General features: G+C 39.7%; 1 protein-coding gene across 1 annotated transcript; it reads right to left on the reverse strand.

Annotated features, from left to right (window-relative positions):
* Positions 1-968: 968 nt before the first annotated feature.
* On the reverse strand, positions 969-14,664 carry LOC101829994 (olfactory receptor 5V1-like). The gene is made up of 2 exons (XM_013118921.1): positions 14,655-14,664; positions 969-1,762 (listed from the first exon to the last, which is right to left on the reverse strand). Exons 1-2 carry the CDS (start codon positions 14,662-14,664, stop codon positions 969-971), a joined length of 804 nt encoding a protein of 267 aa, XP_012974375.1.
* Positions 14,665-18,570: the final 3,906 nt, after the last annotated feature.

Genomic DNA, 18,570 nt, shown 5'->3' on the forward strand with positions numbered 1-18,570 from the left:
GAGAAGGATGAGCGATACCATAATGGAGGGAGTCATTATAGGCTTGAGGAGAGATCTGGCACTAGTGAGATCTTCAGACATCTACATGGATGACACTAACTGGCAAACTTATATGACTACCTTATATGCCATCCTAGAACCTCTGATGGAAGCAGAGACAGATACCCACAGCTAAACACTGAACTGACTCCTGGAACCTAGTGACAGAAATGGAGGAGTGATGAACAAAGGGCTCAAGACATTGATGGTGAAACCCACAAAGACAGCTGACTGGATGAGGGGGAGCTCTTGAATCCCAGACTGATGGATAAGAGGCCAACATGGGACTGATCCAGACTCCATGAATGCAGTGCCAGTGAGGAGGCCACAGAAATCACTGCGGCCTTGGGTAGTAGATCAGTGTTTACCATGGTGTATGAATGATCTTTGGGAGCCCATTCTAAATATAGAGATGTTCTCTCAGCCTGGACACATGTGGAAGGGCCTAGGTCCTGCCCTGGATGAAATGACAGACTTTGGAGATCCCCCAAGGAGGGCCTCACCCTCCCTGGGGAATGACGTGGTGATGGGTTGGGGGGCTGGGTAGGCTGGTGGAGGGACAAGGGAGGAGGGGTGGGAGAGGGAGCTGGGATTGACATGTGAAGCATTCATTTTTCTAATTTAAATAAACACATATATTGAGTGAAAAAACTAATGATACATGGAAAAAAGAATACATGCATATGTACAAGCAGGCAAGGCACTCATGCTCATAAATAAAATTCTTTTAAAAATTACAAAACAAAGTAGATGTGAAGAACTGTATTTACATAGATAAATGTAGATTAGAAACAAAAGGAAACAGATAATACATATGTAAATATCATAGGCATCCATGTGGATATAGATATTGATACAAGACAGCGATAGATACAGTTACTCAGATAATGTACTTATAAGTCTTACATCATTCTTTCTGTGAGCGCATCCTAATATGAAACAATTATTCTGAGTGCTTCTTTGACTTCTGTGTTTCTCAGCCTGTAAATAATGGGGTTTAACATGGGAGTAATGACCCCATACAACATAGAGACGAGTCTGTCTCTGTCAGGAGAGTGTTGACTGGAGGAGAGGCATATATAGGTAAATATAGCTGTGCCATAGAACAAGAAGACTACAAGAAGATGGGAAGCACATGTGAAGAATGCTTTACACTTCCCTTCCACTGATTGGATTTTTAGGATGGGAGAGACAATGTATGTATAAGAGATAAAAGTAGTCAGAAAAGCAACAACACCAAAAATATCTCCTACCATTAAAATAAGCATTTCTGCCATGTAGGTAGAAGAGCATGACAGGGTCACTACAGGTGGGATATCATAGTAGTACTGGTTAACTCGATTGGACTTGCAGAAAAGCAGGATAAATGTAGGCATTGTATGGATAAAGGAGTTGAGAAACCCAGAGGACCAGGTTCCAAACAACAGCTGTACACAGCGAACCTTGGTCATGATGAGGGAGTAACGCAGCGGAAAACATATGGCCACATACTGGTCATAAGCCATCAAGGCCAGCAAGAAAACTTCAGTCCCAGTTAGGGTCACCAAGAAATAGGGCTGCAGAGCACACCCAACAAATGAAATACTATGATCCTCCGTCAAGAGATTCTTGAGCATCTTGGGAACAGTAACTGATGGGCAGAATATGTATTTCAGGGACAAATTTGCCAGCAGGTAATACATGGGAGTTTGAAACTTTCTCTCACTGTAGGCTTCAATGGACGCTGTAACGATACACGACACACAATTACTGAAAGTAAAGCTAAGTATTTAATGTAGAAATTACTCACAAGATACCAAACCCAGAGTAGCCAAGCAGTTTTCAGCTATCGGACCAGAAGCCGAACTCCAGGAAAAACAGACCGAGATTTCCTGTGTGCTGTCTTTTATGCCTTTCCCCTTAACGCTCCCTAGCCATGCCCAAAGTGGGCATGGCTAGTGACATGGTTCCGCCTACGTACGTATACGTCTTTACGTCCAGCCTTATACGTCTTTAGTCCTGCCTAAAATGGGTGTGGTTAGCGGTGTGGTAAACCGCCCTTTTATTACCTCATCTGTATGCGCCTCTAGTAAGTCACATGTTTAATGGCGGCATGCAGACTTCCTCCTACAATGCACCTCATGGAGGTCAGAGATCCCTACGAGGATGAACTGAGTCACTCTGGTAAGATTGTGGAAATCCATCTCATCTCTGAAAGAGTGTTTCTAAGAGAAATGAAAGAAAAGAATGGAGATTAGGGTGACAAGGCAGGGAGCTCAGAGACAATGGATATATCAGGCTAATGATGAATTATGTTCACTCTACTTCAACTATGGATTTGTGTTCTTAAAACATCGACCCCAAACTTTTGTGTACTCATATTTCTTGAAATTCTCATCTTCTGCTCCTTATCCTTAGAATGCCCTCTGAGATACTAAAGAGAACTTGAAAGTATATCTTTTTATACTCATTAGCATGACCTCTAATTATTTGATTTTATTCATGAAATCTGGTAGATTTATCACATCTCCATGGACATTGGTTTCATTAAGTCTTATCTTAATCTCCATAATTTTATGTATACTTTCAAACTAAATTAATAGAACATAGAAGAGGTTTGTCATGTACTCATCATATATTTCATTGATTTTATGTAATTATTATAATACATAAAGACTCCTTTATACATAAACATTAATGAATACTAAGAATGAATAGATGTGTGGGAAATCAAATAATAATAGGGTAAAGAATCTATATGAATGACATATTACCTTCTCAAACCAAGTATCTCCACATGGAAGGAATAAATATTGAAATGTTCTTATGTCTTTAAAACAATTTGTTTAGTGTGTAAATATTAGCATTTAACCTAATTGGATGTATAATAAAAAATGATAAGCAGACTGTCTGGAAGAATCCAGCTGAATACATGAAAATGCATGTTGTTGTTATTTCAAAACAGTCTTTTCCATACCATTGTGTATGTGTAACTTCTTATATAATAGCTGTTTAAAATAAAAGAAAAAGGCAGTCTACTAACCTATCCAATTGTTGCATAAAAACAATAAATACTTTTCTTTGGTCAATTAAAAAACCTGAGGAAAATAATGAAAATTATATGTAATGATTTTTATTCACAAATGGAATGAAGGTTTTCCATTATCTTTTCCTACATCATGAGTAAATAGAGAATATTAAGATTCCCGAGAGTGCCAGATAAAGTGGTTATAGTGGTATGTGGCTTTAATTCCTATACTAGGAAGCTAAGACAAGGGTATTTTTTAATTTGAGGCCACCATGAACTATAAAGCAAGACCTTGCTTCACAACAAAGCCTAAAAAGAGCAAGCCCTGAATGAGTGATTTTTTTCTACTGAAACAACAACAGTTAAGGAAAAGTTTTGAAAAAGATAAACTTTAACTAATGATAACTTCAAATCATAAAATAAAGCAAAGAAATTTACTGTAAAAATAAAAATATGTGTATATCATTATATGATTGAAGGATACTTAATGAGTAAATAGTAATGATTAAAAAATAAACTGTGTCATATCAGTCTTTTATTTTTTTTTTTTGGTTTTTCGAGACAGGGTTTCTCTGTATTGTTTTGGACTCTGTCCTGGAACTTGCTCTGTAGACCAGGCTGGTCTGGAACTCACAGAGATCGCCTGCCTCTGCCTCCTAAGTGATGGGATTAAAGGCATGCGCCACCAACGCCTGGCGGTCATATCAGTTCTTAAGCACTCAAATGCTCACGGTCCTGCAGGAATGTTTAACTTCTGTTAACAGGTGTGCATAATTAGTCCTTGAAAACAGCAATGTACGTGTAAGCATATAAATATGACACCTTTTTCACAAGAGCAATCTCTTCAGAGAGTAAATTCTAGTTTATATAATTGATTACTTCTATTGTCACTCACAAAATTGAAACTTTGAAAAAAAGGACTGCAGTACATTCATCAATAACATTCTTATTAACAAACATACATGTTTTTCCCAAATCATAAGACTAATATGTACCCATCATAAATGAGAGTATGTTGTCCTTATATTTTACACCTAGCTTTTGGAAAGTATTCAATAAAACATAAGGCCTTGATACATACAGTACAGAATTTGTTCATATGGAGAGGGTGCTTGTAATCATCTCAACAATCTCCTCTTCCAAATTCAAACAGAAATAAATATTAAACATTTTTAATAAATTAGAATAAGAGTGACATGTTGCCTATCACATATTTCTCAGAATGTACAGATAACTAATTTTTATCCATGTTTTTTTATTTTATTTTATTTTCCAGTTTAAATTTAGATAAGAAACAAGGTTGCTTCACAAGTCAGTTCCAGGTCCATCTCCCTTTCCCTCCCCTCCTCCTGTGCCCTCCCCCCAACCCCCCCCCCGTTATCCCCTCATTCCCCCAGGGAGGATGAGGCCCTCCATGGGGGTGTCCATAGTCTGTCATTTCATATAGGGCAGGGCCTAGACCCTTCCCCAAGAGTTCAGGGTGAGAGTGCACCTCACATTGTTCTATGGGAGTTCAAAGTCCGTGTGTATACTTGGGATGGGTACTGATCTGCTGCCCAAGGCTCAATAGATTACCTAGGCCTCCTCACTGACACCCAGATTCAGGGGGTCTTGATCATTCCCATGCTGGATTCCCAGGCATTAGCCTAGGATTCAAGAGTTAACCTTTGTCAGGTCAGCTGTTTCTGGGGGTTAAACCAGCCCAGTCTTAATCTCTTTGATCATCAGTCCTCCCTCTCTGTTACTGGCTTTCTTGAGTTCAGCTCAGTACTTAACCAAGGGTGTCTGCCTCTTCTTCGATCAGCCACTAAATGAAGTTTCTGTTTCCTAGACGCTCTGGCCATGGGATTGTAGGCTGGCACTCCCCAGATCTATGTCTAAAATCCATATATGAGAGAGTACATGCCATGTTTCTCTTTTTGTGACTGGGTTACCTCACTCAGGATGGTTTCTTCTAGTGTCATCCATTTGCCTGCGAATCTCATGACTCCACTATTTTTTTTCTGCTGAATAGTACTCCATTGTGTAGATGTACCACATTTTCTCTATCCACTCTTCAGTTGAGGGACATCTAGGTTGCTTCCAAGTTCTGGCTATTACAAATAAAGCTGCTATGAACATAGTGGAACAGACATGTTTGTTGCATGAATGGGCATCTTTTGGATATATGCCTAAGAGTGGAGTTACTGGGTCTTGTGGTAGGTTTATTCCCATTTTTCTGAGGAAACTCCATACTGATTTCCAAAGTGGCTGAAACAGTTGGCACTCCCACCAGCAATGGAGGAGTGTCCCCCTTTCACCACATCCTCTCCAGCATAAATTGTCATTGGTATTTTTGATTTTAGCCATTCTGACAGGAGTGAGATGGTATCTCAGAGTTGTTTTGATTTGCATTTCCCGGATGGCTAAGGAGGTTGAGCACTTTCTCAAGTGCCTCTCAGCCATTTTAGACTCCTCTATTGAAAACTCTCTATTTAGTTCTGCAGCCCACTTTTTAATTGGGTCCTTTGATGTTTTGGAGACTTACTTCTTGAGTTCTTTGTAAATTTTGGAGATCAACCCTCTGTCAGATGTGGGATTAGTGAATATTTTTTCCCATTCTGTGGGCTGCCTTTTTGTCTGAGGCTTCAATAACCTTGATCCCCAAGCCACACAAAGATACAACTAAGAAAGAGAACTTCAGACCAATATCCCTCATGAACATTGATGCAAAAATACTCAATAAAATACTGGCAAATCAGATCCAAGAACACATCAAAACAATCATTCACCACGATCAAGTAGGTTTCATCCCAGGGATGCAGGGATGGTTCAACCTACGAAAATCCATCAACGTAATCCACCATATAAACAAGCTGAAAAACAAAAGTTACATGATCATCTCACTAGATGTTGAAAAAGCCTTTGACAAAATCTAACACCCCTTCATGATAAAGGTCTTGGAGAGATCTGGGATAACAGGGTCATACTTAAACATAATAAAAGCTATATACAGTAAATCAACAGCCAACATCAAACTAAATGGACAGAAACTCAACGCAATTCCTCTAAAATCAGGAACAAAACAAGGCTGTCCACTCTCTCCATACCTTTTCAACATGGTACTTGAAGTTCTAGCTATTGCCATACGACAACAAAGGGGGATCAAGGGGATACAAATTGGGAAGGAAGAGGTCAAACTTTCACTGATTGCAGACGATATGATAGTTTACATCAATGACCCAAATAACTCTACCAGGGAACTCTTACAGCTGATTAACACCTTCAGCAAAGTGGCAGGATACAAGATCAACTCAAGAAAATCAGTAGCCCTACTATATACAGATGATAAAATGGCTGAAAAAGAAATCAGAGAAACATCACCCTTTACAATTGCCACAAACAACATAAAATACCTTGGGGTAACGCTAACCAAACAAGAGAAAGACCTGTATCATAAGAACTTTGAATCTTTAAAGAAAGAAATTAAAGAAGCCCTCAGAAAATGGAAAGATTTCCCATGCTCTTGGATAGGTAGGATCAATGTAGTAAAAATGGCAATCCTGCCAAAAGCAATCTACAGATTCAATGCAATCCCCATTAAAATCCCAGCACAATTCTTCACAGACCTTGAAAGAACAATAATCAATTTTGTATGGAAAAACAAAAGACCCAGGATAGCCAAAACAACCATGTTCAACAAGGCAACATCCGGAGGCATCACCATCCCTGACCTCAAGCTCTATTATAGAGCTATAGTCCTGAAAACAGCTTGGTATTGGATCAAAAATAGACAGGTAGACCAATGGAATCGAATTGAAAGCCCGGGTATTAACCCACACACGTATGAACATTTGATCTTCAACAAAGAAGCTAAAAATATACAATGGAATAAAGAAAGCATCTTCAACAAATGGTGCTGGCATAACTGGAGACTGGCATGTAGAAGAATGCGGATCGATCCATGTTTATCGCCATGCACAAAACTTAAGTCCAAATGGATCAAAGACCTCAACATAAATCCAGCCACACTGAACCTCTCAGAAGAGAAAGTGGGTGGTACCCTTGAACGAATTGGTACAGGAGACAGCTTCCTGAACATAACACCAGTGGCACAGACAGTGAGATCAACAATTAATAAATGGGACCAACTGAAACTGAGAAGCTTCTGTAAGGCAGATAACTAATTTTTAAACTAGAGATTCTTGGAAGCATTTATGAAATGCAGCCCATGTGTTTTGATTGATTCTTGATATCATGGGTAAATATAAAATGAAAATTGGCACATGTAGATAACATCAACCATCTTTTAAAATATCCCAGAATTCACACTTTCTCACTATAATTCACTCTTACTGGTTCTAATGTGGTAATTGCCAAGTATGTAAAGCTTTTTCTCTTCAGAAAATATTAAGATTTCTGCTATGTACAGAAAAATGTTAGTGCTAATTAAGTAAAAATTGAAATAAAGCCTTAAAACTTAGCATGATGGAAACTGTATTTAATTTATTTTTGCAACATCAGTAAAATACATAAATTTGCCTTAAAAGTAGGTCACGTTAACAGAAATAAAAAAAATTCAGCAGGTTAAAGCAAATGACTTGGCCAGAAAAGTACATCAGTAGAAAAAAGCAAACTCCCCACTTGAATTTAAGACTTGCATGAGCAGTTAGTACTTAGTTTACATTATTCCTGCTTTATCCTTGGGGAGTCATGATAAGAACGTAAGAGTGACTACACACATTACTGTCAACCTAATAATGGGATTGCATAGTTAAATTAATTTATTGTAAGCTTTAAAATAATTCTATGGCACATCAGTCATATTTTAGCTTCTTGTAATGGTACAGAAAATGTGTTCAACACTTGTAGGTAGCAACGATGAATATAAAATATAAATTCATAAAACTATCTCAGACTATTTTAGATTCTAAAAAAAACTCAGTTGTTTTCATGTAAACTGCATAAATGAAAACTTGGTGTCCCAATCAAAAAAAAACAATTGCACATGCCTTGTAGAATGAGGTAAAATAAACATTTAATATTAATAATGAGACTAGACAGCAGCAAAGATGTAAGCCAACCATTGCTTCAAAATATGTTATCACATTTTCTTGAACAATGTCTTTTCGTTGTTGAATGAAAACTTTTCATTTTTATGCATTATTTTACAATGTGTTTTGTGAAAGCTACATGTCATCCACATGAACATTAAACAATTCAAATCCAGTGTGAGTAGAAACACAACTGATCTAAACGCACATCGTGCAACTTGATTCCTGATAACACAACAAAATTATGTATCTAGATGACTGATTACCTAACACATAGACAAATGTTAGATATGTAGAAGCTATGGTGATGGATCAGGAGTTAAGAGCATTTGTTGTTCTTACAGAGGACCTGAGTTCAGTTCCTAGCACTCATAAGGGAACTCAAAACCATCTGTACCTCTAGCTCCAGGGGATTTCAGTACCTTCTTCTGACCTTCATGGGCACCAAACATACATATGGTACACATACACACATGCAGACGAAGCACTCACATACACGAAACAGTATCTAACACTGTTTAAATGATGGTACATATAGGTAGATAACAGATTTGTTCCACAGTTAGTGAATCCAGGTAAATTGAATACTAATGTATGGTACGTTATTCCAGTATTTTGATAAATTTTCAGTAAAAATCAGAACACTGTAAACAATCATTAAAAATAATACAGCCAGTTATGATGGATAGCCAAGGGCAATTGTCCTGCTGTTTTGGAATTTAATGGGGCCTTTCTGGCCAAAAATTTCAAGGTGTCTGATGCATTGTAATACAGTTTATATTTAATGACCCATGTCTTCATGAAGTAACAATTTCTTTCTACACAAAATCATTTCTTTTGAACTTACTTTTATCACATTTCTATTATTTTTCTGGATTATACTATAATTGTATCATTTTCCCCTTCTTTTGGTTGTTGTTGCATACATACATGCATTCATATATACACAAATATATGTTCATATATATTAGCTTTATGTATAGATAGATAAATATATAAATACAATCTTTCAGTTTGAAATTGTCTAGCTAGTATGCTCCCATGGGCTTTTTTTCACAGTTTCTTTGTTTTGATTAAGCTACCGCTTGTTTATCTAACATAACAATGGTGGGATGATATTTCTTTATGATAAATGACATAAAGAAATCAACCTCAAATCAACCACTGTACTTCCTCCCTACTGGCTAGATTTGATAATGATAAAAGTTGCTGTTACAGATAATTGGTGGAGAAAAAAATCTTAGGATGTTTCAGTACTTTCTAGGCAAGATCTGTCTAGTGGTGTAATAGTGACAGAACTATTATTGAATAACTAATCACATTCTGATTGTATTTGATACATGCTCTCCAGGAAGGAGTTTTATGTTTCTTAGTGTAATTCTGGTCAAAAGTTCAGAACTGGGATAGTCATAGGATATGTCTTAGTTAGGGTTTATATTGCTGTGAAGATACACCATGACCACAACAACTCTTTTAAAGGAAAAAAATTACTGGGGATGCCTCACAGTTTCATAGGTTTAGCCCATTATCATCATGGCAAGAAGTGTGGAAATATGCAGACAGACATGGTGCTGGAGGGATAGCTGAGTGTTCTATATCTTGATCTGCAGGAAATGAACTATATGTCCCACTGGGCACAGTTTGAGCACATAAGACGTCAAAGCCCAACTCCACAGTGACACACTTCCTCTAACAAGGCCATATCTCTTAACAGTGCCTCTCTTTATGGGCCAAGCATTCAAATACCTGATTCTATGAAAGCTATACCACCACAGGATCCAAGGCAGAAATATAGTTATCTTGCTATCAGGTCATGCTATCAGGTTGCCATCAGATTAATTTATATTCATACCAATAGAGCTATACTGATGTTAACCTTAGTCTCAAAAGCTTATTTTGCAGTGGGCAGAAGTCAATGGAGAAATTCTCAAAGTACAAAGGACAAAAAAGACTGAGTTCACTCTAGATATCTCCTATGTGGAAGGAAATGGTGATAGGATGGGAGGCTGGGGGGGATGGTGAGGGGGGTGCAGGAGGAGAGGAGGGAGAGGGAACTGGGATTGACATGTAAAACAAGCTATTTAAAATTAAAATAATAAAAAAGACTGAGTTCACAGTCCTAAATAGTACATTAATTTTAACCCCATCACTACCACCAAGTCTTAGGGAACATAATGGAAGGGAAATCAGAGCAAATGTCAGAATCAAATAACAAAATAAAGGGAGAATTTTAGGATCTTCTTTCTGTATGTGACATAGCCGTGGAAATCATGAATTCACAGAAACAGTAGTTATCTGCACAAGATCAAGACATACAAAATCCTAGCATAGAATGGGGTAAATGATTTCTAAATCCCACCCATTATTGAAAAATCTGTTGACAATTGATAGTTGATAGAGGATGAAGACTCATTCTATTTGAGTATGTATCCACAGGTATGATTTTCATGCTCCAGGATATATTTCCAATCTATAGGAATCATGCCTATTTCCAATCAATAGGCATGATTCAATGGGTTATTTAAAAAGAACACTTAAAGTTACAAGGGGCACATATTGAAGGAATGTCTGGGTATTTGCAGGGCATTAATGGGAACAAATATGGTCATTTTATTGTATGCACATATAAAATTCTCAAGAAAAGAAATCTTAAATGTATTATTAAAAACAAATAATTCAGTTAAAAGTATTTTGTACTTCACCCTAATGACAGATGAAATTACGGTTGACATCTTCACATGCTTTCTGTCGCTATGAAAAAAATCACTAAAACAAATCTGGGGAGCAAAGGGATTTGTTTCATCTTAGTTTACAGTCCATCATCAAGAGAAGCCATGACAGGAACTCAAGACAGGAAAGTTGAGGCAGAAAATGAAACAGAAACTATAGAGGAATGCTACTTACTGACTTGATCCTTGGGGCTTGCTGAGGCTCAACCTGCTTTACTAACCAAAACCACCTTCTCAGTGGTGGGACAATAGACTGGACCTGCCCAAGTTAACCATTAAACAAAAAAAAAATAGCTCACAAGACACACCTCTGATGGAGGCGATCTTCAGTTGAGGGTCCCTCTTCCCAGGTAACGTTATTCTGTATCAAGTTGACAAAACTTTAACTAGCACAGTTTGTGAGTGTCGCAGAGAGGTTCAGTTTTGCTCATTTGTTACAATCTTCTAAGAAGACTTAGATATATACTATCTCTTGCCCTCCATATTACTATAAAAAGAAAAGCCCAACTCTACACCCTCATTTCTTTTCTAAATACTTTACTACCATTTAGCTAAAATAATATATTTCTAAAATTATTTATAGTTGCCACTTAAAATGTATCTTGTGCTTGGGATGTTGCTTACTGTTATAGCACTTGCTGACTGCACACAAGGCCCTAGTTCACTCCTAGGCACCAAAAAAAATCATTTTATGTAGCATGAAAAATAAAAGACTCAGTGATATTGGGGTTCAAGCTTCAAGCTGAAGATTATAATAAGACAAAGTAGTCAAGCCACCAACTCTTACCTCTATCGCAGGCTGAAAGGACTGATCCTATCTCCATGAGCTCTTCACCATGCCTCAGACTGCTGCCTCTCCTCGGTGGCTGGAGAAATCCTGAGACTGACTACTGAAAACCCTGTTCTATCTTATAAACCTTTTTTGTTCTGGGATTAAAGGTGTGAGCTCTATTATTCTTCTAGACTGATTCAATCTTGGGTAGCCCTAGGTGGCCTTGAACTCAGAGATCCATCAGCCTTTGTCTCCTGAGTCCTGGAATTAAAGGTGTGTGCCTGGATTCTATGGCTAACTAGTATGGCTGCTTTGCTATTTTTATATCCAGTGGTTTTAATAAACATTATATCACCAGGCGGTGGTGGCACAAGCCTTTGATCCCAGCACTCGGGAGGCAGAGGCAGGCGGCTCTCTGTGAGTTCGAGGTCAGGCTGGACCCATAGCCTCCAAAACAATACAGAGAAACCCTATCTCGTAAAAAAAACATTATATCATCACAGTTTTTTTAATTGAAATATCAGAAATATCATGTTTTGTACTGAAGTCTTCATAGTTTATAAAACAGATTTCACCACTATTGCTTTACATGATTTTCACAAATTAAGGTTTTGGAGAAGGGGTATAGATATGCCTATATGTTTCTTTTCACACGCATTTAGATCTTCCTTGTGTTGCTATAATATATTGAGTGTTGTATTAATTGCATACCATTATGCCTTTAAATCTTTTTTAATCTTTTATTGACTTGGATTTCACATCATACATCCCAATCCCACTTATGTTCCTTGTCCCCCTAAATCCACCCTTTGTCCATTCAACCCCCACCAATTTTTTTAAAGAAAAACAACAATCAAAATAAAAAGAACAAAAAAGAGAAGAACTTTGTGGAAGCTGTAGTGTGACCCATTGAATTACATAGTTTATCCTTTAGGCCATTCATCTTCACTTGTAAGTATTGACTGCTATGAATCATTGGTCTGGTTTGAGGCCTCTGGCTTCTGGTATACTATCTGTAATAGGCTCTCTCTGGTGTGCCTCTTGGCTATCCAGTTGTTGTCCTGTGTTGGGAAGATCCTACAGTTTTGGATATGCATGTTCATCCCTTTTAGATGTTGGGGTGGGCTAACTTGTAGCCCTGGTTCTGGACCTGGATGATAGTGGGCACAGTCAGCCAACCAGCTTTATTTCATTCTCACTACTTGGGAAAGCTCTTCAGCACTGCCTAGGCTTAGCTCACCTAATGCATCCTGTAGAAAAGGAGAGGGTCAGTTCTCCTGTTCTGGTGTCTTCAGATCTGGCTTTCCCACACTCACATCACCAGGATTTGCCTAGGCAAGGTGCATGGCCCTCTTTCCCAGTTGCTGTAGGGAAAATATGAGGGGCGTGAGGTCAGCTCTCCTGCTCTCACTGAAAGTGAGTGTGAATGTTACAGCTCTGGAGCTACAAACATATTCTGACTTATCAGGAAACCGGGCTATGCCTAGAGCCAAAATAAGACAGCTTTAGAGGATAGAGACAGCTCAGCCCTTGAGAGAAAGGTGTCCTGACTTGCTGAAAACCCAGGCTCCCTGAAGCTGGGACGCAGTAGGGATTTGTCTCCTCACAGGATATAGCAATTCTGCTCCTGTTCTAGAGAGAACTGTTACAGCTGCTCCTGCTCTGTTCCCCTAGCAGCACTACCTGATTATTCTACCGCTAAAGGAGAAGCCGGGGTAGATATGCAGCAATCTCCTCCAACTAAGGCAAAAAGTTGCTACCATGTCCTCGGGACCTGCTCACTTGCTTCCCCAACAAAGTCAGCTCCAGTGGGCTACCCAGACAGAATGCAGAGCCTGCTCTCTTGTGTGCTGCAGCCGGTGAGGGGCAGAGCTAGTTCTACCACTCTTGTGACACCAGTGGCAATGACTAAACAGAAGAAAGCATCTTTGTCTCACCCATGCCCCCACAGGGCAGACAAGGGGACAGAGTCAGCTCTCCTAGTCTCAAGCCGTCAGAGTTGGCTCATCTGCATTCCAACAATAGAGTCAGCTTGAAAATGCTGCCCAGGTGAGTTGCACACATGTAGTGAGGGCTGTGGCCCTCTTCCCCAAATTTAGGGGCCAGCTCCCCCAGGCCCAGGAAATGGCAGGGCAGCCTCAGTACAGACAGCAAATTTCCACATATATGGTTTCTATGGCACCCTGTGTAGGGAGAGATCTTAGGTACCTGTACTGTTGATCACACCCATTTGGGTGTGGTCACAAGTACATAGTAGGAACAGGAGATAAGAGCTGGGGGGAAGGGAGACATGCAATCTCTTGAGGTTCCAGTTGAGTCTTGGAGACCAGCAGAGTGCTGACCTCAGGTTCTCAGCTTCTCATGTAAGTGACTTCTCCCTAATAAAGTATTATATGACATCCCTTCCCTGTGTACCTTGTTTAGCTTAATATTCCTCTATAACCCTTTGTTAACACTGGCCATGAGCATCATTACAGACCCCAGCTGCAGCAGGAATAGAGAACCAGTTATGAACCTCAGAAGCAACTCTGTCCTGGCCATCACCACGGCCCCAGTGGCAGCACAGGCCACCCAAATCAGTCCCAGCAGCATGGCCCTTGGATACCAGGATGGCTGACCAGATCATGGTAATCCATATGGTCCTTGAGGGCCATGTCTGAGTTCATGGCCCTTCCATAGCCAGGATCTGTGTTTATGCCCATAGTTCCAGATACAATCAAAATACATACCAATGCTAGGGGTCTGGGCCATGCTGATATGAGTGGCTTGTGCTGCCACCAGGGGCCATGGTGACATCAGGACCCATGCTGCTACCAAGGACCATGTTTGGGTTCATGGCTCTACCATAGCTGGCTGTATTGATGTCTGTGACCCATGTGGTCATCAGAGTCTACATGGATGCTAGGGTTCTGGAAACCATGAACATCAACTCAGACCATGCCTGCTGTAGGGCTAGAGTCAGACATGGCTCTCAGTAGTATCTCTGGACCAGATAATGCCATGGCCCCAGGTAAGAGTACAAACTGCTCTGATGAGCATGGCCTTTGGCAGTGGCATGACCCTCAGACACCTACCTGGCCCCATGTTGTGGACCAGAATCTCCTGAAACACAAAAACAAACTCTGCCCCAACACGAACATTGGGGAAGTTGCCTTTTTTTCAAGTTTTATCTGATCAGATGAGAAACATTTGTTAGTCACATAAGTTAGTTTAGATTGAATGGTCATGCTGTTTCATGAATGATCAATCACCTCTTCTAATCAAGAGGTTGCTATTGGTAAAATTTAATCTTTATCAATTTTGATGGTATCTATAGCTTTTCTTCTCCTGTGAAAACCAAAGCAAAATCCCTTCTCCAACATAACACATGTACTGGTTTCCATTCTGAGGTCAACACATCTTTAAAGTATTCTGGCTGATGTAATTCCATAGTTTTTGTTATTATCCAATGTCTCTCCATGCATGGTCTTGATCCCTAGAAATAAAAATGAGACTACAGCTCTGGCTGTCCATTGACTCCAACCATGCAGTTCAAGTTATCCATATGTTCTATGTACATTTGCTTCTCAAGGAAATATGAGTATATCAGAGGTAGTGAACTTTATAGATAAATAATGAAGTAATCATTTCAGTGGGAGAAATTGAAAAAATGGCAATAATTCTGGTCAGGACCCTATAATGGGTAACATAAGAGCAGGCATGAGAGAAGAGAACACCTAGGTAAACTGAGAAGTCAGTCTTCCTCAGTTATTACAAAATAGAGAACCAGCTAGATTACATGAGTTCTACCTTATCTTTTCCAGTGAAGTTATCTACAAGGCTTACTTGCTGAATATGATAGTTTGAAAGCAAATGGCCCCCAAAGAAGAGTGGCACTTTTGGGAGGTGTGGCTTTGTGGGAGTAGATACGACCTTGTTGGAGGAAGTGTGTCACTGTAGAGATGGGCTTTGAGGTCTTTTGCTTAAGCTTCACTAAGCGTCATTGTAGACTTCCTGTTGCCTATAAGATGTAGGTTTCTCAGCTACTTCTCCAGTACCATGTCTGCTTGCGCACTGCCGTATTCCTCATTGTTGGGGGAAGTCCTGTGTATATGTCAATGAAGCACTGTTGGCCAAAAGGGAACCAAGACAGGTGGGACTAGGAACCCAGGAGGACTCTGGGTAGGAGAAACACAGGGAGTCAAGATATAACTGCCATAGGGATAAGAAGCCCGGAAAGTTCTCTGGTAAGAGAAATGCTTAGATTAATAATTATGGGATAAATACTTAAGTCAGAGCTAGCCAGTAAGAAACAAGCAAAGCCAACAGCTTCATAATTAATATAGCCTCCTGTGTGTTTATTTGGGACTAATGTGGCTCTGGAACCAGGCTGGCGGGAAGGCTTCTCTTTTCATAATGGTGTCAGGAGTGGGATCATGAATTTCCACGTAGAATGACAAAAGCATTAAAGGAATTTTAGAAACAGAAGAACGGAGAGAAGCACAGATTTTTGGCAGCAGCATTTTCTCAGGTGGGCTCTATTTTGATAGCGACAAGCAGACTCTCACATGGCTTGCTTAAGGGAGTCTTCCTGACTCAGCATAAAAAACAAACCAAAAAAAAGGTTATTGTAAGAGGCTCTGCTAGCGATTGAAAGGTGTGTATATACAGCTGGAAGTGGCAATGACCACATCTCCAAGCCGGCAGCTCTTGCTGGATGTCAGCATGGACTGAGGCGGTAAGCTGGACTCATGCTTACGCCTGCCATCTTGGAAAAACTGCAGTTTAAACAGCCGCGGTTTTAACAGATAAGACACGTGGCCAGAAAAACATAAATATTAACAGTAAAGTCAGACTTGGATGAAGAAAAACCTCTAAAGGTTTACAGTGTGTTTAAAAATATATGTAAGATTGAGAGACTGGGAGCGCAGTAAGGATGGCTCACTGGAATTTGTGAGCCTGTCTGCTTTTCTGGAACCTAGGCTCCAGCCGAGCTCTATTTTTGTTGGGTGGAGCTGTTTAAGGCCGCCTGGGGCAAGCGGGAGTCTTTCAGGTGAGGCCTGCATTCTCACCACGGATGGCATGACTGACCTGGCTAGCTCCAATCTGCTACCAACTTTCTCTCCATCTGCTTTATTCTCGGGCACGCTGATCTCACTTGACAAGAGTGCCCAGAGAAAAATCAGAAGGTAGAGAGGAAGAAAGCAATGAAGACAGCAGGTCATGTCATCCACAGATCCCTCTTGCCTTCCTCCAAAAATCCACTCCTGATGGCTAAGGATGAGACAGTTTTTAGGATGACTGAACATTCCCTGGACAAAGAATAAAAAAAAAACTGGTGTAATTGCTAAATCTCATGTTAAGCACATCTTCAGTTTTATGAAAACTACCAAACTGCTTTCCAGAGTGTCTATACAGCTTTATATTTCCACCAACAGTGTGTGAGAGTGCCTGTTGTTTAACGGCAGCATCAAGGACCTGGAGTTTGACTGCTCTAGTAAGTATGCAGGGCATCTCAGTGTCATTTTAATCTGTAGCTTGTCTTATTGCTGCCATTGAATCTCTTCTTTGGTTGACCTTCGAAAGCTTTTTTAAAAGTCTGGCACATATGGAAGCCATGGGTCAGTCCCAAGGCCATTCTTCAGAGCCATCCACCCTGCTTTTTTTTTTTCTAACATCACTTCTCACCAGGACCAGAGGCTTGTTGATTCACCTAGGCCGTCTGATCAGCAAGTACCCAGGATGGGCCTGCCCCCCCCACAGCCTCTTCATCTTGGGGATTACAAGCTCATGTCACAGCTTCTCTAGTAGGTGCTGGGGGTGAAACGAGGATCATCATGCTTGTGCAGCAGGCTCTTTGCTGACTGAACAAGCTCCTCAGGCCCTTAAAAAAATTAATCAACTTTTCCATTTCCCTTTGTCAAGTTGTAGGAGCTCTTTGTGCATTTTACATAATAGTCCTTTATCAGACATACCTTTTGCAAATAGATTTTTCCAGTCTGTGTCTTGTCTTCTCATTCTCTTGTAAGTGCTTTTTGGAGGGTTTTTAATCTTAAACAAGTCCAGCTTATTGTTTCCTTCAGAAATTGTACCTAAAATGTCACCATCAGTCCCTAAATCCTTTAGGTGTTTCCTTCAGTATTATATTATAGAGATTCTATAGTTTTATATCCATGTCTCTGATATATTTTGAATATTGTGGTGAGACGAAGGTTGGAGGATTGTGACTTAAAATACATAACAAGACCTAGAGTAAAAAAAAATATGTTGACTGTATTTATGTGAGTCTATGCCTGGGTTCTCTGAGATATTATTGGTAGGTACATTTGTTGGTGCTGGGAATTGAACCTTTGCCTCAAACAAGCAAGTGGTAGGCAGGTACCCTACATTCTGTCTACACTGCCTTGATTACTTTGGCATTTTACCAAGTCTCAAATTCAGTTAGTGTCAATTAAATTCGTGATTTTCCCCTCGGGTTTAAGTTGGCAACTGTGTAGAATCTGTTTTGGTTGTTGTCCTGTTCTGGTTTGGGGGGTGGTTTCTTGGGATTTTGCTTTGTTTGTTTTTACCATCTAAAGACAATATGCTGGCATTTTGACTGTGATTATGTCGAATTTGTGGTCAGATTTGAAAGAACTTGATGGTGTTAAGTCTGCCTGTCAGTAAACATGGGATTCTTTCCAAAAAAAATATATGTAAGATTGAGAGAGAAAAACGAACAGCATAGTAGTAAATAGAGAATCAGGCTGTGGTGGCACAAGCCGGTAGGATTTGCTGCAGAGGCAGAGGCAGGCAGATTTCCAAAGAGAAACCCTGTCTCAGAGAAAAATAAATAAAACTAAAAGAAATAGAATAATAATAATAGATAAATAAATAAGCCACGTAAAGATGGAAAATACACAGAGTCTGGATACTGTACACTATCGTGTTTTTCAGTTTTTTGATTGCTCAGGAAGGAACAACTGCTAAAGTACACTTGAGTATAAATGCTGCTGAGAATTCTACCAGAAA

This window comes from Mesocricetus auratus, unplaced genomic scaffold (assembly GCF_017639785.1).
Source record: "Mesocricetus auratus isolate SY011 unplaced genomic scaffold, BCM_Maur_2.0 Super-Scaffold_4256, whole genome shotgun sequence".
Taxonomy (NCBI): domain Eukaryota; kingdom Metazoa; phylum Chordata; class Mammalia; order Rodentia; family Cricetidae; genus Mesocricetus; species Mesocricetus auratus.